Raw genomic sequence first — 19,579 nt, 5'->3', positions numbered from 1 at the left:
TTCTTGAGGACTTATTGTACTTAGCATCAGCGTTTTTTGCATCTATCGCCGTACAAAGTTGTCGGTGGCGATAATCTCAACCACCTTCTTTTGCCGCACGCCCCTTTACCCGGAACGAAAAGGTTAATTAGTTTGATTTCCAGCAATAAATGTCACATCGCACGGCGCTCTTCCGATGCTTAATAAATTAATCGAGTACAATTAACAAGATTTTTTTTCGTTTATTGAAGCGTTCCACCGTAAGAAACCTAGACAAAGAAACAAAAAACGCACAATCAACAGCGGGTGAGTAGCAACGGGCGTATCGAACGCTTTCGTGCGGGGAGTTATTAAGCCATTTTATCAGTTCTTGGATTAGTGAATCTCTTTCTCCGTTTCCTACTCCACCGCAGTTACACCGGCTTTCTTAAAGTTCCCGGCAATCTCCTTCACTACCTGTGTCAGTTCGCCTAGCTGCTTGGTGATCTGCTCGGCGTTAGGTTTGCCGTCGTCGCTATTGGAACTTTCGGTGCTCAGTAATTTCAGCACCAAATCTGAAACAGTGTTCGAAATTTAATATAAAAAAATACAACCAATAGGAAAAGAAGGAAATTTCATTCATACCATGATATGTGTTGAACACTTTCGACTGCTCGGCACTCAGCGCCGTCTGGAGGAAGCTTAGAATGGCGGACACATGCCGACCGGAAGCGTGCAGCATCGTTTGCGTGGAGATGGTGAAGATGATGAGTGCGGCCAGATGAAGCACCAGCGCCGGGTCGGTACAGTTCGTTAGTTGCTCCAGCAAGCCATGTTTGTGGCAGAGAATAAGGTTTCTGCAAAGTGTAACGAACGAGAATGAGAAGGGCAAAAAAAAAGAAGTAGCAATTCGATGTCTACCGAATGTCGCAATCGATGAAAACCACATTGAATTGGAACCTGCCGCGCATGGCGGTAGTTGGAAACAGCGTAGCGCCTAATCTAACTTAATTAACGGCCAATTTAACAACATAAGGGAGATGGGCGTAAAAAACTGGTTATAATGAAATCGTTGGCAGCGGAAACGAGACGACCGGCGAAAAAACACTTCTCAACTACAAAGACCCGTTCCAAGTGGGGAATTAAAATTCGTTACCTACTTCATTGAACCTAATCGACGGCAGTCCATCACCGGCGCTTCCAGAACCCCCTTCCCCTGGGTACTTACTTATCTTTCTTCTTGTCCACCTTCTTCAGCATCATGCTGCAAACGTGCAGAGTCTTTTCGGTTGCCTCGAGGAACGCGTCCACGGTTTCGCTAGTGGTTAGCGCCTTGCAGAGGGCCTGCAGGGTCGGTCGATATACCGCGTCGCTATCGTTGGCAATTTTTGTGCGCTGTTCCTGCGTAAGGTTAGTGCCGTAATTGGTGTTTAGATTACACTCGGCCGCCACGTATAGACACAGCTCGTTGCAGACTTCCGTGCCGAGCGTTTTGAGTAGATACTTCAGCAGCTGCCCTTGCACGTCGGCCGGGAACAGTTTGAGGCCCTTCTCGTACAGACGGATATCGTTGTACAGGTTGTTGAGCTTCTCCTGAATGCTGGCGTGCGTCTGACGTCTGTTCTGGTTGTTTTTCTGTAGCGAGAGTTCGTACAGTTCATGTGCTTTTGCAAGCGATTGTTTGCTGAGAATTCTATTATGTGCAAAACGAAAAAAAAAACAAATTAGACTTATTGTACAATTGGGCAAGTCTTTGGGAACAATGCGTGTAATCCTTACGGATAGTAATGGTTGGCCAAATCCTTGGAAAACATTTCCAATCCTTCCGGTTCGAGCACTTTCTCCACCAACTTGGCAATCTCCTTCGGCGTGATCAGTTCGATGGATGCCTCCTTGCCGCCTCCCTTCTTTCCCTCCCGCTGCTCCGGTTCGTCGTCGGAATCGGATAAATTCCCCTTATTGCCCCGAGTGTGCTTCTTGGTGGACTTTGTTTTCGTCTCCCGGCCCTGCGCACCGCCACCTGCTTTACCACCAGCCGCCTTCTTCCGACGCTCCTCACGCTTGTCACCCTTACTGCCGTCACCTTCAGTTGCGCCTGCCATCGAACCGACATCCTGATGTTTCATCATCTTTTCGGCCAAATACTTCTGGTACGCCCCACTTTCGACCGCTCGCTTCGCGTGCTCACTGGCAAGCTCGTGGCAGCCCTTGACACACTCGTCCATAAAGGTTATTGTTAGTACGACCGGACCAAACACGTGCACTTGTTTGCGCATCGTCGGCGTGAACACGTACGCCAGCACTTCTTCAATATCTTCGTCGCCTAGTGCCGATGGTAGAATGGTGGACACGTCCAGATACGAACCGGTCGCAATACATTCTTCCATCGATGCCAGTACCTGATCGATGAGCTTACTCCCGATGAGACAGTTTTTCGTGTGGACTATCTTCTCATCGGGTAGGAACCTCTGAACGACACTCTTTGCGTCTGTTAGACCCAGCTTGGCGATCGATTCGAACGTCAAGTATCCGTTCAGTTTGAAGAAATCCTTCACCCATTGTGACTGCATGCGCGAGTAAATGTGCGGAATGTACTGACCGGCGTTTGACCGCGTCGTTACGCTACCGAGTGCAGCTTTCTCTTCGATCACCATGTACAGCACACGCTCGGGCACACCGGTTAGGTTCAGGATGGCCGTTATCGGCGTTGGTTTCGTGATCGCAGCCAGTGCCCCACGAACTTTCGCCTTGTTCCGTGCGATGTAGGACTGAGTGAAGAAAACGTTCCGGTTTTCCGAGTCTTGCCTGGCCATGACTATTTTGCCAAGATTTGGCAGCACGACGGCATCGAGGAGAAAATCCGCCGGCAGATCGTACGTCGCCGTTAGCTTGCCGATATTGATTTCACCATGCTGTGATAATTTTTGATTGATCTCGGACGCAACCCGTTTGACGTAGGACTGGTCGATGAGCTGCCCGAGCAGGAAGTGTAATTCGCGGTCACGTTGTATCAGTTGTTTAGCCGTATATTCCACTTTGTTGAAGTCGACGTTCAACACCGTGGCCAACTCCACCAAATTCACCCGGCCGCCCAGGACGTACAGTTCGTCCCTCACCTCCCGCTCCAGATGATCCTGCGTGAGATACTCCTTGCCATCGTTTGTGTAGATCACATCGATCAACTGTCTTTCGATAAGAAGACGCACTATTTCGATACAATTCCTCTCGGACAACCTAGGGGGAAAAGATCGAATGCAATACGGGGTAGAAAAAAAACACTTATTCCACAAATATGCCACATCGATACCTTTGTAAACTTGTCGAGAGCTGTGCTTTCTGAAAATCGGCTGCCAAACGTTTGATCTCATCCCAGTCGGCCGACATTGTGGCGGTTTGAATTGTGCAGAAAAGCAGCAGATAAAATTAAAGTTGCAATAGAATTTCACCGAATTTCTGGACGAAAACCTTTCTCTTCCAGATTGGTTACCAATCAGCCGTTCCACATACACATCTAGCTGTCATGTATTATTTGACAACAGAACCAACAGCAGTGTTGCCCGTTACGACTACTTTTAAATTTGTCACCAAAATATTATTATTGTAGATTACTTTCGGAAAAAATTAATGTTAAGAAAAAAAATTATAAATATCGGTTTCTCAGAATCAAAAAAAAAAACTAATCAAACAAAACATCGTTAAATTATAATTTCAAAAGGTACATGATTGGCAACACTGACTTCACCTGTTTTGATCCTTTGCGCGGCAAATCGGCAGTTTATCTGTAGCGAGCAATAATTTGTGTTGAAGTTAAGTTTTCCATCCCGAGGAGTAGAACAATGGATATAGAAATCAAACAGGAAAACAATATTGATGAAAAGAAACGTAAAATAGATAGTTTAGAGTCGTTGGGACCATACATAGTGGAGCAGGATAACGCGAAGAACTTTGTCTACATTTCCGATATTCCTCAACTGTGCAAGGACGAACCATGCATGCTCGGAGTAGACGAAGCGGGTCGAGGGCCCGTCTTGGGTAAGTGGGAAATGTGATCGTTGTTTAACCTTTTCTTTCCTTAACCTACCTTTCGGCATTCTCGATTTATTTTTTAGGCCCAATGGTGTATGGAATCGCCTTCTGTCCGCTGTCGAAGAAAAAAGTCCTAAAAACGCTCGGTTTCGCCGACTCGAAACAGCTGACCGAGGGCAAGAGAGATGCAATATTCGATGACATGAATCGACAGGATTACGCCGTCGAGTCGCTCGGATGGGCAGTCGAGGCCATATCACCGAACGTGATCTCAATGAACATGCTGAAACGTTCGAAACATTCCCTGAACGAAGTGTCGATGGACTCGGCCATCGGGTTGATCAATAGGGCTATCGAGGCCGGCGTTAACATTGCCGAGGTATACGTGGACACGGTTGGGCCACCGGAAAAGTATCAAGCAAAGCTGAAAACTATCTTTCCCAAGTTCAAAATTACCGTCGCTAAGAAGGCTGATAGCACGTACCCGATCGTTTCGGCGGCCAGTATTGCGGCGAAGGTTACCCGTGATCATGCACTGAAGGGTTGGAAGTTCCGCGAGCGGTCGAACGAAGGCGAGAACGATTTCGGCAGCGGATATCCGGGAGATCCAACGACGAAAGATTTTTTGGGCGAAGTAGACCTTGTTTTCGGATTTCCGCGTTTGGTACGATTCAGCTGGTCCACGGCAAGTAATGCGCTGGAGAAAAAGGCGTACGATATGCAGTTCGAAGATGAATCCGATGCTCAAGCGGCACAGAAAGCCACATATGGTAGTGAAAAATTATCCAAATACTTTTCGGCGTCGAAAAATGAGAATAGGAAGAGGAACGAATACTTCAGAGATCGTTGCCTGGAACATGTAGTGGACTTGTAGAATAAAGTATGATGTCAACTTGGGGCGGAAAAATGAAATTACAATTCGTTATTTTTTAGAAGATTTTTTTATTCATAAATGTACAGTAAAACTGTACAAATACCAGCACTCTGCAAAGAGACATATGTTCCCTTTTGCTTTGTACTTTTCAGTACGGCGAGAAAGACCTAACCGAAGAGACCTATGGAGAAAAGAAAGGACAACGGAGTTAGTAATGGTCGGGACATTTCAAATTTCACATGCGGTATCTTACCGAATCCCATGTCATCATCGGATTCCTCTGGCTCTTCTTCCTTCTCCTCCTTCTTCTCGGCGGCGGCCGGGGCAGCACCACCAGCAGCGGCAGCGGCCGGAGCGCCGCCGCCACCACCACCGGATCCGACGCCGGAGCCGATGCTCGTGATCAGGCTCTTGACATCGATGCCCTCCAGAGCCTTGGCGAACAGACCGGGCCAGTACGGCTCGATGTCAACGTTGGCGGCCTTCAGGATGGTCGAGATCTTCTCGTCCTGTGAAGATAATCGAAAGCAAGGTACGAAAATACGATGTGAACACACAGTGATGAACATAACCTATAAAAACACGAGTGAGGGTGGCGTGCGATGTGGAACTTTGTAACATCAAATGTCTTTCACATTGATGGCACTTATCAACGACAATCAGAATAAAGTCAACATAAATAGTTATATTTCTAAGTATCTCCGAGGCACTTCTACAAGATTTGGATTGTCCACATCACACCACCCCAGAAGGGTGAGTGGTATTCGATCCGCATCTGGTCGACACATTTTTCGAAAACTTACCGTCACGGCAACATCATCATCAACCAGAATCAGTGCCGAATAAACACAGGCTAGTTCAGCTTTGTTAAGAGCCATTTTAAGGGGGTTCTAATCTGTAAAACCGTGCAAGTCGTCAATATTAATTGACCTTAGCTCCGGCGAGAACACTGCACCGTTTCACGATACAATCGAGAAAGAAACACGGTCGTGAGGAGCAGCCGTCAACATGGCAGGATCGGAATTCGGAAGATTCGAAGATTCGATCCCTAGACGGATTCTAAAGATTCGAATCACATTTGACAGAATTTTCAGACAATTAGAAGAATAATGTCAACTATACTGATATTCTTATTTAAATCATTCATTGAATTAAACACATCATATGAAAAATCGGAATTAGATGAGCATGTATGATATGACGGATTGGGATTCGGATTCGAAGACCCGGATCGTGATCCCTGCAGGGATTCAGTTTCTCCATCACTAGTGAAGAGCTTGATCGGTCTTTGGCATTTCACCGGAAGCTGAGTATGCGTTTCGTTTGACAGCAAAGGTAACAAATATTAGCAGTACGTTTTTTATTCAAGCTAAAATACGCTGGTTGTTTGCGAAAAGTGGTAAAATATAAAATTGGAAATGTTTTACATTTTGAACCGCGTTGGTAAATAATAAAATTATTTTTTTATTTCTGAGTGGTTCAATAATTTATTTCAGTTCGTTTGGGAATTTTTTTGTTGGTCAGGTCAACCTGTTCAAGCGGTTATGGAGTATTCAACCCGTAGGTGTCTACGAGCAAACATTACGATCCGTCAAATGACGCTCAAAAGTTTTGCAGTTGTATAAAAACAAACACATTCCGTCGTCGCTGTTTTTGGTCGTATTTCGGCTAGTTTACTGAAAGTACCGCCCCAAGCATCGATTTTCCACGCTGCCAACTATCAACGTACCTGCTGGTGTCTGTATCTGGTGAAGCAGCTCATCTGCAGGCCACAAAAACACACGATGAGTTTCTCTAGCGATGAGGTGAACTTCCTCGTTTATCGCTACTTGCAGGAATCGGGTAATATTTGTCGCAAATAAACAACCCAGAGAAGGCGTTCGTGAGTCATTGTTTATGCTTTTCCTTCACAGGCTTCTCGCACTCGGCCTACACGTTCGGCATTGAGTCACACATTTCGCAAAGCAACATCAATGGGGCGCTTGTACCGCCTGCCGCCCTCCTGAGCATTCTCCAGAAGGGGCTCCAGTACACCGAGGCGGAAATCAGTATCGGTGAAGATGGCACCGAACAGCGGCTGGTGGAGAGTCTGAGTCTGATCGACGCCGTGATGCCGGAGGTGGTCGCCATCCGGCAGAACATGCAAAACCAGCAGAAGCAAACGACGAAAACGGAACCACCGGAAACGAACGGCGCGAAGGACGAACCGGCCGAACCGGCTCCAATCACGACGACCACGCCCAGTGTTGTACTGCCGCCGGTGGAAACGATGGAGGTGGACCAGAGCATCGAAATTCCCGCCTCGAAAGCGACGGTACTGCGGGGGCACGAGAGTGAAGTGTTCATTTGCGCGTGGAACCCCAGCACGGACCTGCTGGCCAGTGGGTCGGGCGATAGTACCGCCCGCATCTGGGACATGTCGGACAATCCGTCTAACCCGAACCAGCTCGTACTGCGCCACTGCATCCAGAAGGGTGGGACGGAGGTACCGAGCAACAAGGATGTGACTTCGTTGGATTGGAATTGCGATGGAACGTTGCTTGCGACCGGGTCGTACGATGGGTACGCCCGTATCTGGCGCACGGATGGTTTGTTGGCGAGTACCCTCGGCCAGCACAAGGGGCCAATCTTTGCACTCAAGTGGAACAAACGGGGCAACTACATTCTCTCGGCCGGTGTGGACAAAACGACTATCATCTGGGACGCTGCAACGGGACAGTGCACGCAGCAGTTTAGCTTCCACTCGGCACCGGCGCTGGATGTGGACTGGCAGTCGAATCAGTCGTTTGCCAGCTGCAGTACGGATCAGTGCATTCATGTGTGCAAGCTTGGCATAGACAAACCGATCAAATCGTTCCAGGGGCATACGGTAGGTTTCGTGCGATAGTATTTCCAACCAAAATTGGGAGATTTGCAACTAATTTTATTCCTTTTTTTCTAGAACGAAGTAAACGCCATCAAATGGGACCCTCAGGGACAACTGTTGGCTTCATGTTCCGACGACATGACGTTAAAGATTTGGTCCATGAAGCAAGACACATGTGTCCACGATTTGCAGGTAAAATGACGAGCTAAAGAATCCCCTTTCACGGTTTGATTCCCTATCACGATTTCTACCGTTGTTTGTCATACCATGCAGGCACATTCGAAGGAAATCTACACCATCAAATGGTCCCCGACCGGTACGGGTACGCTAAATCCCAACATGAACCTGATCCTAGCCAGCGCCTCGTTCGACTCAACCGTACGCCTCTGGGACGTGGAGCGTGGCGTCTGCATTCACACACTCACGAAGCACACCGAACCGGTCTACTCGGTGGCGTTTAGTCCGGATGGTAAATTCCTCGCGTCCGGCAGCTTCGACAAGTGCGTTCACATCTGGAGCACCCAAAGCGGACAGCTGGTGCACAGCTACAAGGGTACGGGCGGCATCTTCGAAGTTTGCTGGAACTCGCGGGGCAGCAAGGTCGGCGCTAGTGCCAGCGACGGCAGTGTGTTCGTCCTCGATCTGCGGAAATTATGAGCAACGTTCTCGGGAGCAATGTCCTCATCGGCAATGATCGGCATTGGGCTACCTCCACCGCTGCTAACGGCGGCCGAGAAGAAATCTTAACAATCATTGAACTGCCTCAGGCGAACGAATCCGAAGTGAAATTCGCTATCGAGAATCGTTCGCAGGACGGCACCCCATGAATGCCCCCCTCCCCCATCTTTTACCAACTCTTCCTTTCGTGCGCATTCGCATTGACATTTGAATCAACCTTAGATAGTAGGTGTAGACGATATCGCATTAGCGATAAGATTTTTTTTATTTACTTACAATGTGTAAATGAAACACTCCTGCTCCATCCCGCGGGAGAATATCTCCGGCAGGCGTGTGTCCATTACTTTTCCCGTGTTTGCAGCGAGATGAGACTATATTGTAAGTGGAAAGCGTAGCCAGGCGTTTCCGATTATCACAAGTAAGGTTTAAAGTGTATCGAAGCTAGAAATAGAGTATTAGCATATTGCGGCTGAACAATAGTATGGCAATTAAAATAAACATTCAATGCTGTAATGAAGATCATAGCTTTTTCTTACGATGATGGGAATACAATTTTTACAGAATTTGACCTCATGTTTTACAAGTCAACACTTAATAATCGCTAAATAAATTCAATAATTCATGTTTTAGGATGTACAAATCTTACGTTTTTTCTCTGCGATGCGAAGTTTTTTATTCCTGGAATAAAGCAGTGTTCTTTCTGTTTGATATTTTACCAGGAGAACGATCTTCTGGTTCGGGAGGGCAAGTGTTAATCCCGATCTAGCTGGTTCCGTTACTATGCAACCGGGCCAGGGCTTTGTGGTGTATCCGTTCAAGTATAAGGCGGTCGTCTTCCGGCCGTTCATGGGGAGGTGCGATAGTGCAGCAGGCCAACAAGGTCGGCATGCTTGCCGGGATCGGACCTCTGCCGTGCTTCATTTCGCGCTATTCCATTCCGGCCGATATACAGTTTTGCCCGAACGGTGCACCACCTTGGTATCGAGCGAAGAACGACGAAAGCGTGATAGCGGAGGAAGACAAGAGTCGTTTAGAGACGTTAGATAGCGTTCCGTTTCGCCGACGAAGTAGAGAAGCACGTGAGCATATTTTCTTTCCTGTAAAGTTTCGCATAGATGCAAGAAGATCCAGAAAAGCTTTCACTTAATGTTTCTATTATCTTAATTATTCTTTTATCGTTCTTATTCGTTAACTAATCTTTACTCTAAGCTTACTATTTACAGACGTCCCTCGGATCCGATTGGGACGGTGTGGATTTCTAGCGAAATGAGAAAATACATTGGTGAGTTTGAGTTGAGCATCCGTCGCACGAAAGGGGGAAGGGTGAATTCATCGACCCTCCCCCAAAGGAATTGGTTACTGTAATGGTTTCGCGTGTCAATGCAGAGTACAGAACAATGTGAATCTGCACCGACAAGTATGGCCGTCGAGTTTTCGGGGTTTGTTTTTTGCGGAACCGTGGATGTCAATGGTTCTTACGGTCGCACCATCCTCGCGATACGCACATTCCGACGGGTTTTGCTATCCTTGCCACCGCCGGCACCGTCCAGCGTATTCCCGATGGCTTCGTCGTGCTTCAGCATGTCTCCGAAGGGGGATGCATCGAGCAGCGTGAGAAGGGTATCGACGGCGGACGCTTCTTTCTGGCCGCCGCTCTTTGTCGATGCGGTCTTATCGGCCGCAGGGTTAGCGTTGGCAGGCCGTGTGCGTTCCGTGTGGATTTCGTACACCGGTGGCCGGCGGGTGGTGGCAAGATGCGTTACGCCCATCTCGGCCCCCGTTTCTGGATCCCGGTTGACCACGTGCCGGACGATCGGATCCTTCGTGCTGGCCACCGGTACCATCCGGGGCAACTGCATTAGCGTGTCGTTCGTGTTCAGGCCGTACGTTTTCACCTTCGAGTGGCCCTCGATGATGAGGTAGGGCGACCAGCGTTCCGGCGTGGTCGGTTGTTTGTAGTGCGAGAAGATCGTATCGGTTGTCATGGCGGGTGGAGCCGGTGGCGGTGTCGTGACCGGTTGCGAGCTAAAACTGCTAACCATACTGCTGTGCATGCCCAGGTCGGTATGCTGTTGGATATTTTGCGCCTCACTCGGAGCGATCGTACTGCGGACCGTTGTGGTGGACGTGACCGGAGGCGAGTGGTGTACACTCACCGGCGTCACAAATGGACCGGCCGGGGTCACGAACGGTGCCCGGATTTCCGTGTTCAGCTTCGGGACCACCTTCGTCGGCTGAGGCTGCAGATACTCGGTGGTTTGTGGCGGATGGAAGATCGTCTGAGCCATGGCGTTGATGTTCTGCGCGTCGTAGAACCCACCGGACGTGTACTCAGTGACCGTGCTCGTCATGGCCGTCTTGGTGAAGGGATAGGAGTGCTCATTCTGGAGGATGGTCTTCAGCAGCGGTCGCTTTACAGTGTCACCGGCCGGAGTTGTCAATCGGATCGTCGTCACATACGGATGCTGTTGCTGCCGATTAAATCCGACCCCCACGGATCCTGCCTGCACTGGCTGGGGTTGATGATGGTGATGGAATTGTGCCGTAATAGGCTGCGATATCGGCGGATCTGGATGCTTCGGTCCTAAAAACGAGAAAACACAAAACAAGCAAAGTTAAAGTACTCGCCAAACGCGGATTTGGTTGCTCAATAACATACCCTGGTATTGTCCCGGCAGCGGGAAGCTACTGCCCGTCGGACGATACTTGAATCCCTCGCCGGGCTGATTGTCGACCCTCTGCGAAGCGCCGGCCGAAGATCCTCCCCAGAAACCGGCACCCGAATCCGGCCCACCGAGGAAGTTGCCCAACGGAGGCGGCATCAGCACCGTGGGCAGCTGGTTCGGGGCGGCCACTCCGTGCGGCTGATGAGAGAAGTAGTTACGCCGGGCGACGGGTGGAACGCTGTTCCAGTCCTTGCCCACGGGACCCGCGCTGGACTTCTTCGAGGGCACACCGAGCAGCAGGATGTCGTTGCCGGCCGACTTGTCCTTCGATCCCTCCGACCAGTAGCGCACCCGGTCCAACACCGGTGGACTGTAGTCGTACGTAGGGTCGTTCTTCAGTGGATCACCTCGTCCCACCGGCAACCATTCGTTGTATTCCAACCGGGGTGAGTGAAAGTTGCGGGCCAAATCTTTGGAGAAAAAAATACAAATGATTCTTTATTCAAATGTTTGGGTCATAATATTCAAAAACTTCAACATTACAATTTACAAAAAGGTCTTTTGACCTGTCAGTAATAATTTTCTTTCAATTATTAAAGCTTATTTGACATGTCCTGTATAATTTAGTAGATACATTTTTAATTAAATCATCATATTTCTCCCTAAACTCGTGTGATAATGTTTCATTTCCCAACGTTTGTCTCATGAGCATTTTTTTTATTGTACCATAAAACTAAATTTTGTGTTGATAATTGAAAAAAGTAATAGCCACACACAGTACGGGTTATTTGAGTTAAATTTCTACCTCTTTGAGTGTTACTAGATTCCTCCTTCCTCCTACAAATTAAAAGTATAGGATATTTTGTATGGTTTAAAAAAGTACGTTGTTCAGCTAAACGATTTATTTTCAAATTGGAATAAATATAGCCTTTAAAATTGTGATTTTATTAATTTGAAATTATCTACGAGATCAAAGCACAGGAGTAATTAAATAGTCGTTACAAAACACACTAAACAGTACTTTACCATCAAACAGTGCTCGGAGGAGTTCAAATTGATGAGTTTAATGGGCCATTTACTTTTTCTTCCCATGAATTTATAGAACTTCAGATAACATTATTAAAGTAGATATATCTTTCACTTTGGGTTTAAAAGTGCCAATTGAGTGCATAGTATCCTAATTATTATAATTTATGCAAATAATACATTGTGAAGCCATATCAACATCCAAGTTTTAACCTGTAGCATAAGATTAGGCATCTGATTTTGTTTCAATCTCATTCCCATATTAATCATTATTTTTCTCTGGTTCCTTATGGCAAACCTGAGAAAATCAATCGTAACTTCAATTCACTTTGGAATGAATCTAATTAAACCCCGAAAAACGAGATTGCATAAAACAATGAACATTCGGGAATCGTCCCATCCTATTGCCATACTCCGGATCATCCCTATACGCGTTCCAAACCAAAGCCGTGAACGATGGAAAATCGCACACTTTCTCAAACCGCTCTCAAACGCTCAAACGCGAATGTCCCGGGCGGTAATTAAAGTTCAGGCGATGTTTTGTTTTGCTTGCGGTGGATCATCTTTGATCGGCACGGGATTTCATTCCAAATTGACGTCTTTGTGTCTGCGGCGTCGGAGCGTCTTCGCGCCCGGAATCTCCCATTTCGGTGCGGGTTGTTAATTGAGTGGTTACACAGCTGCAGCTGTGAGTTCGTTAGCTTCTTTCGGAAGGTCTCGGCCAGCCCCCGGGGTGGTTGCTTGTAACCAACCCGGTCCTCCGCACCCGGGTTTGGTGAGGGTCACAAAATTGCGTTTGTTTTATATCGCATTTCAATTTCCTCCGCACGAAGACACGAACGGCGGCACACGGCACAGATGGGAAATTGGGTACTAAACTATATGGCAGTGTAACGACTTTTTTCGCCGACTGCACGACGGAAACGCACGCAGCCCCGACCTACGAGGGGACGCTACGGGAGGGAATACGAAAGGCAAACCTCAAGCCAGACACCTTTCCATCGGACTGGAGCTCTGGTGATAATGTGTGCATCTTGATTGAATGAACCATGCTTTTCGCCTTCGCCAGGATGGGTTGGATGGTGGAAAAAGAAGCGCGAGCGGGCACCAGGGAGACAACAATGGCCAATAAAAACCGCACAGTGTAGCCGCGTCTCGTCTGGCGCAACGTACTGCATCTGTTCGGAAGCCTGTTTGTAAACGTATCCATTCTGGCCAAAGCTCTTCGGGACATGCGGCCAACGGAGGGTCTTCGGCAGCATTCGCTGGGGGCTACTGAACCCATCGGCGAAGTGGTGTTACAGTGCATGGTCGATTTTATCATTTCCATTGTTTTAGTGTTTTATTCGAACAAATAAATTGGTCAAATTGGGCTCTGCTCATTAACAGTGGTTTTAAACATCAACAGAAAACAATGAAAACTAAAAACATAGCCAACCAAAAACTTTATAAACTGTTACCAATTATATGTTTTACTACATATTTTAATTATTTTCACGATGTCATAAACCTAGGTATATGCGAATAGAATACTAGAAACTATCACGTAAAAAGTATAGTTTCAAATTTGTTACAGAGCTCAGCTGTATAAGGTTGCTGTATTGTAAAAATAATTTAAAATATTAAAATTGTTTGAATCGTAGTAAATTGTGCCAAATGTTAATCATCTAAAAAAAGGAGGAGGTAGGACTAGTTGGATGTATAAAAGCAGCTGTGTGCTAAAGTAGATGAGATACAAAAACATGTAGGTATAACTCAACATAGTAACGGATAAGCCTGAATTAAGAAAACTAGACAAACTTATAGATCGTGGAACTGGGATCCCCGGCAACCAATAATCATCCCAATGTGTTGAAGTGATCCGATGGTCCACAGAAAAGATTGGGTAGATAAGAATGGATTCAGATAAACGTGTTTTTACCACTTTGGACTTCAAACCGAGCACATACAGTTTTCTAGTTTTAGAACGATGGAAAAACAGGATATACCTGTAGGAAACAGAATAAAACAGACAAACATATTTCGAGTAAAAACCCTTTCAAAATGAGTCAGCAAAGAACTGAAGATGATCGTCGGTGGCGAGAACAATCGAACGTCACTGTTTCTCAAGCTAGCGTGCGATGCTGTTTCGGTGAGATTGAAATTCAATTCCCATTTCCCTCTGTGTACTCCTCTGTAGGTCACTGCTGGAGGCACGGTGGAATGGGTTGCCATTGAACTAAACCGCCTCCGGTCCGCCGCCTGACATGTTTGACCACTCGAAGATAGCATTAGGTGCTTATTGGAGATTTTATTTTCCCTCCTGCGTGCGGGGCTCGATCGGTGACCGATCGCACTTTCCTTGCAGTCCATCAAGTTGTTTTTCCTCCACTATCGGTTCGCTTTTCTCCCTACACCAACCCCACCCCACCCCTCTCCAACGATGTTCTTCATCTTCGTGCTGTCTAGGTTTCGGCTCGTTTTTGAAACATTGGGAAATGCATCATTCCCATCATAGCGAGCCGATGGTTGTTTGCGCTTCAAAGTGTCTTTCCCGACAACGACAAGACGCAAAGGACGGGAAAATCCCTACCTTGCGAACCCTGATCCAATAGCTGGACGGTGTTACCTAATTGGTAGCGTCTTGCCATTTTTTTGCGTATGAGCGAAGAGACCATCTTTCTTCTGCAAAGGCCACTCACACTCTCCAACCCGGCGGCACTTCCGGTAGATCCACCATCCGGCGTCCCGCGCACAATTGATCGTTTTCCTTAGCGCGCTCGCTAACGTTGGCGATCGAAAGGTAATGAGCGAATTATGGGCACTGCTGCTGGTGATAGTTGAATGATAAATCTTTCCCCGGAGCAGGAAGACTTGCTCGATCTGGCGAGGAAAAACATCGCTGAACGAGGGGGGAGGCAAACAAGTGATGCAAGTGGTTAGAAAGTGACAATAAGCAATAGCGCAGAGTGCACATAATGCTTCTCCGGTACATTTCCTTTTTTTCCCCGCGAGAACCGTCAACCGGTAATGTAGACATCTATCCCAGGGTGATAAGTTGGCGAAACGCTTAGCTTGGGTGATTAATTTTGGAGTTTTTTCTTTCCCTCCCGCTCCTTGCAGCGAAGCTCGGAGTTCGAAGTAATCGGATTTATTGGCTTAAACCATTGTGAGCACCGTGGAAGGTAGGAGGGGAGGAGGAGGGAGGCTTTTGGAAAGGGGTTTCAACTCGATTGTGCTTGAGCTGAATGTTTAAATAGATATGAAAGTGATTTTCGAAGCCAGTCTGTAGGGAGAAATGTTGTGATCGCCACAATTGAAGGCTATCTATAATGATATTAATTTAAGCATTTCGAAAAAAAGATTGTTGTTTTATATTTTAGTTGAAATTTTAAGTAATTCTTAGTTTTTTGTGATACTTTTCATCGCAAAAATAAACAAACTAAAACTAGCCTTTAAATATGCAAAAGTAGGGTTCGTCGCTTGCTTGCCAGTTGATGTCTTTCATTCAAAACAAATTCCCTTCCGCACTTTTGACGACCAGAAACCACAGTGCGGAGTAAAAACCCAGTGACACCAAACATGTGGCATACGGAATAATGTATCCTCGAGTCACAAACACCCTAAAACCCATCCCAACCCACTTTTAGTGCCTACAATCGCAACCTTTTTGTTTCTCGGTTTCGTCTTCATTCACCATTTCTCCGTCTACTTGCGCGACCGAGGGCTTTCCTTTGCATCATGCTGCGGTTTCATTCATTGCGCGAGAAGGGTGTTGCCACCGAAAACGTCCCCATTGGCCAACACATCGGTACGGCGACGGGTCGACATGTCGCAATCGCTCCCGTCCCGGACTCCGGTCGGTCCGGTGAATGAAGTAAGGCAAACAGACAACGTACATAAATGGCTAAGTAGCATAAACGGGTCTCCAGTGGCAAAACAAGGGTCCCATTGCATACACCAACACACGCCTCTCAGTTTCGTATTTTCCCTCTATCTCTACGCGATGGGGGATGGGAAAATGCAACGAACAACCAAACAACGAACCCGATGGGGGAAGGTTGGCTTTGAGTCCCCCGGTAAGCCATGAGCGCACGGGTGACGAACAGGGCGGTTTAATGTCGGGGTAGTTTCACTAATGAAATCAATAAAATATTTGAGTTGATTATCACGACACCCGGTGACGCACACCGAAACACCGGGTGGGTCTTTGGCTTCGAGAGAGCATGGGAACGGTGCGATCCTAAGCCCAAAATGGCTCGGCCCCGCTGATCGTGGCCCTGGCCGTGACAGTGAATGTGGTGTGCTGGTAGCTCCCGAGTGGCCCTTGGGCTCTATTTTGTTCACCTAAGATGTGTTGGTTTGACCACGGTGAAGATTCCCGGACAAGGGCATCGTGGATGCTAGTCGTGATGTCGTCGGGTTGAGCCCTTGTTGGGGATTATGGCTCACTTGGCTTCGCTCAGAGGTTTGGCTGGCGATCTTCGTCAAACTGTTTGTTATTTTAACGCTCAGGTTTTCAAAATTTTAAAAAAATATTTTAAACCAATTTTTCAGCATCGGTAAAACCAAATTAAAACCTCTTTAGCCATGAAAAACGTATCACGCTAGACATTACTATATTATAATTATTATCATTTTGAATAAGGAGAAATAATTTCAGCATAAACAATAGATAATTATGGAATAGACAATTTTAATACTACAAGCCATATCGCCTTCACGGTACTTTATCTGTATGTGTAATATTATACAAAATGAGGTACAAATTTTTGGTAATTTTATATACCGTAAAGGTCAACTTTTTAATATTTTCAACGCATTCCTACTGTATACTTTCATTCTTCATAAGTTAGAGCTTAGAACCGTTTTCCTAATGAAATAAAATGGCGTTTGGTAGATACTTTTTCCTCGGATATATTAGAAAACACACTTTTTCCAAACTCTAGCCTTTGGTAATTGGTATTACTACCACCTTAGAGATTGCATCGATTAAGCTATTGTAACCGGCTATAAATGTCGTTGTCATGATAGTTTGCAACCGCCCGGAATGCTACCAGCCAAAGAAAGTCTATGGCAACCGTTTCATTCCCAAAGTCACCATGCTTAAAGACCAACTTCCTGCCCGTACTTACCATTATTGAAATTATCTCCCGGTCCTTCGTGCGATGAAAGGTCGTGTGCCAGCAGCGTTTCCACGCTTCCCTGGCCGTGGCCGTGGGCTTCGACGGAGCTCGCACCGACACAGATCAGCAACGCGCAGCCCAACCTCAGCACCGTTTCGCAGCGCATCATGTGCTGTGTGCAGTAACGTTCTTCTCGCTCGGAAAAAAACCTTCTTCTGCCGTGTGTTGTGCTGTGGAAAATGCGAAACGAAATGGAAAGCAATGAAACGCTGGCGGAGGGGAACCATTAACTCGAGCGGTTTCGCAGCCGTCGCGCGTGGCGTTGTGACTTATTTAGTGTCGGTTTTTTTTTTGTGTTCAATCATTTTTATCACTTGATTGCGGCGATATTTGCCAAAGCGCCCGTAATAGATCGGAGCTGCTGTTGGAGAAGTGATACAGTTGACGCTGTTACTCCACTTGCTCGCCTTGAATGTCTCGATTGAATCGGAGAATCACCATTTCGAAACGTATGTCCCCCGTTGGTGCGTCGGAGAAAACATCCACCCGAAAATACAGCGTTGATGAATAATTGCAACAAGCAGCTTGTGCAATGAGCAGTGGAAAAGTATCATAGCATAAATACATTGTGTATGCCTAGCGCTTCGACGTGTCGGCTTCCTGCCAGCTGTAAGATGCAACCTATCGTCAAACCATTAGAGCCGTTGTTGAGTAGCTACTTGTGATACCGCACGAGAAAAGCGCCGGCGCCCGCTCATCAATCAACATATTACGTAAAAAGCGATCTACAAAGTGGGTGCTTAGGCCACGCTTTGACGGAATCTTGCACACTTCATACGGAAAAGAAACGAAAAATGGAACAGTTAAAGTGGAACCATTTTAAAAAGACGGACTGTACTAAGCCTGTACGTGTTTTGCTGATAATTGATTGAAAGTAAAAGCTTTCGTTTCGCACAGTTGAGGCATGGGGAATGGAAAGGGACCCCCACCGGCAAAGGGTGTGGGGCCACTCGATAATGGAGGCAAACATATCCAATAATCAAATCACGTGTGGAGCCAATCCGTTTCACTCGCCACGAGTCGCTCGATGGGTAGTTAAAATTAAACAAATCGTAACTGAATGCGGGGAGAGGATTGGAAGGGGGACAGGTGGCGGGGGGGGGGGGGCAGAAAGGTTGGTGGGGAGAAGTAGAGGGTTTGTATGGCCATAAAGTAGCCGGAACCGCCCTTTCGGGTGCCGGAACTGCTTCACGGCCTGCTCGTGATTAATAGTGTTCGATACGGACCGAAGCCCTCACATGCAACAAAATGGCTCTGTTGTTTTGTCTTCTCTCCCTTCATCCGAAGGGAAGCTCTTCCGTGAAGGGGGCAACATTAAGCACGGGGGGAGCGAAAATTATCCGTAATACACCAATATTGTGTAGTGGCGGGTTGGTCAAAGAGGTAACAGAATCCATTTGATGGCCACCGGCGGGAATGGTGATGGTGGAGGTCTAATGAGCAAAGCCAATGTTACGACAGTTGTGCTAGATATGAGCAGTTTTCCAGCATCACTTCAAGATGCACTTACACTGGTGGTACTAGGGACGGACTGGGAGAGGCTTCTCTCGTGTTGGGTCGAGTTATTTTTCCAACATTAAGCGCTGCCCATCGATAACAGAAAGAGCAACAGATCGCGATTGCGGAAGTGTGGCGTGAGTTAATTTGTTACTGTTGAGTACCTATTAGGTACAGCGAAGCATCAACACCACACGTGCTTTTTGTTTATAACATTACCTTTTTCCTGCTGCTATTTCATAAGACAACAGATATAATTATACCGATAACGTGATCTTTGTTAACAATGAAGTAATCATTTAATGAGGTTTTACATGTTGTATATGAAACTCTTAAAATGTTTACGAAAGAGAACGAGTAGCCTTTATCACAAAAATATGTAAAGCATTTTTTCTAGAAATAAAAACAGGAAACTGCCATCTGGAACTAAAATTTCATTCCATTCCTCTACAATTATATCTGATCTATTTTAGGAGGCTTATTTTCAGTACCAAAATATATTTCTACGACAATAATAATATTGAAGCCAAAATTTATGGACACATTCTACGGAAACATAATCTAATGGTAATTAAGGTGTATCGCTTAAAAATTTTGGCTTCTTTTACATCAAACAGTTTTTTTTAGCGGCTGTTTAATTAAAATTAAAGTTAAATACTGCATGTTTTAATTTATTGATTGCTCCTAATTATATTGCACACAGACGGCATTAATTTGCCCAATAACTTTTAAGAAAATTAAAAATCTTTCGGCACACAGAATCCACACAAAAAAAGTATAATCTAAATTGATATGTTTTGACCGCATAATTAAATCGTGATGT

General features: G+C 46.4%; 5 protein-coding genes and 1 pseudogene across 5 annotated transcripts; 3 read left to right on the top strand and 3 right to left on the bottom strand.

Moving 5' to 3' along the window:
* Window positions 1-196: 196 nt before the first annotated feature.
* LOC131265481 (E3 UFM1-protein ligase 1 homolog) lies at window positions 197-3,419 on the bottom strand. Its single transcript, XM_058267749.1, has 5 exons — window positions 3,266-3,419; window positions 1,738-3,192; window positions 1,187-1,651; window positions 604-815; window positions 197-533 (listed from the first exon to the last, which is right to left on the bottom strand). Exons 1-5 carry the CDS (start codon window positions 3,340-3,342, stop codon window positions 379-381), a joined length of 2,364 nt encoding a protein of 787 aa, XP_058123732.1. The 5' UTR covers window positions 3,343-3,419; the 3' UTR covers window positions 197-378.
* Window positions 3,420-3,729: 310 nt separating this feature from the next.
* LOC131265488 (ribonuclease H2 subunit A) lies at window positions 3,730-4,919 on the top strand. The gene is made up of 2 exons (XM_058267759.1): window positions 3,730-3,990; window positions 4,068-4,919. The coding sequence occupies exons 1-2, from the start codon at window positions 3,795-3,797 to the stop codon at window positions 4,856-4,858; spliced, it is 987 nt and encodes a 328-aa protein (XP_058123742.1). The 5' UTR covers window positions 3,730-3,794; the 3' UTR covers window positions 4,859-4,919.
* On the bottom strand, window positions 4,907-5,844 carry LOC131265495 (large ribosomal subunit protein P1). The gene is made up of 3 exons (XM_058267767.1): window positions 5,662-5,844; window positions 5,112-5,367; window positions 4,907-5,039 (listed from the first exon to the last, which is right to left on the bottom strand). Exons 1-3 carry the CDS (start codon window positions 5,734-5,736, stop codon window positions 5,026-5,028), a joined length of 345 nt encoding a protein of 114 aa, XP_058123750.1. The 5' UTR covers window positions 5,737-5,844; the 3' UTR covers window positions 4,907-5,025.
* Window positions 5,845-6,485: 641 nt separating this feature from the next.
* Window positions 6,486-8,913, top strand: LOC131265484 (F-box-like/WD repeat-containing protein TBL1XR1). Its single transcript, XM_058267755.1, has 4 exons — window positions 6,486-6,700; window positions 6,772-7,727; window positions 7,800-7,916; window positions 7,998-8,913. Exons 1-4 carry the CDS (start codon window positions 6,643-6,645, stop codon window positions 8,379-8,381), a joined length of 1,515 nt encoding a protein of 504 aa, XP_058123738.1. The 5' UTR covers window positions 6,486-6,642; the 3' UTR covers window positions 8,382-8,913.
* On the top strand, window positions 8,907-9,805 carry LOC131264031 (DNA-directed RNA polymerase II subunit RPB7-like; annotated as a pseudogene).
* A 72-nt stretch (window positions 9,806-9,877) lies between these two features.
* LOC131264029 (uncharacterized) lies at window positions 9,878-17,365 on the bottom strand. Its single transcript, XM_058266320.1, has 3 exons — window positions 17,209-17,365; window positions 11,062-11,538; window positions 9,878-10,986 (listed from the first exon to the last, which is right to left on the bottom strand). The coding sequence occupies exons 1-3, from the start codon at window positions 17,363-17,365 to the stop codon at window positions 9,878-9,880; spliced, it is 1,743 nt and encodes a 580-aa protein (XP_058122303.1).
* Between the last annotated feature and the right edge of the window lie 2,214 nt (window positions 17,366-19,579).

Source organism: Anopheles coustani, chromosome 2, assembly GCF_943734705.1.
Source record: "Anopheles coustani chromosome 2, idAnoCousDA_361_x.2, whole genome shotgun sequence".
NCBI lineage: Eukaryota > Metazoa > Arthropoda > Insecta > Diptera > Culicidae > Anopheles > Anopheles coustani.
This window is presented reverse-complemented; position numbering and strand designations above follow the sequence as displayed.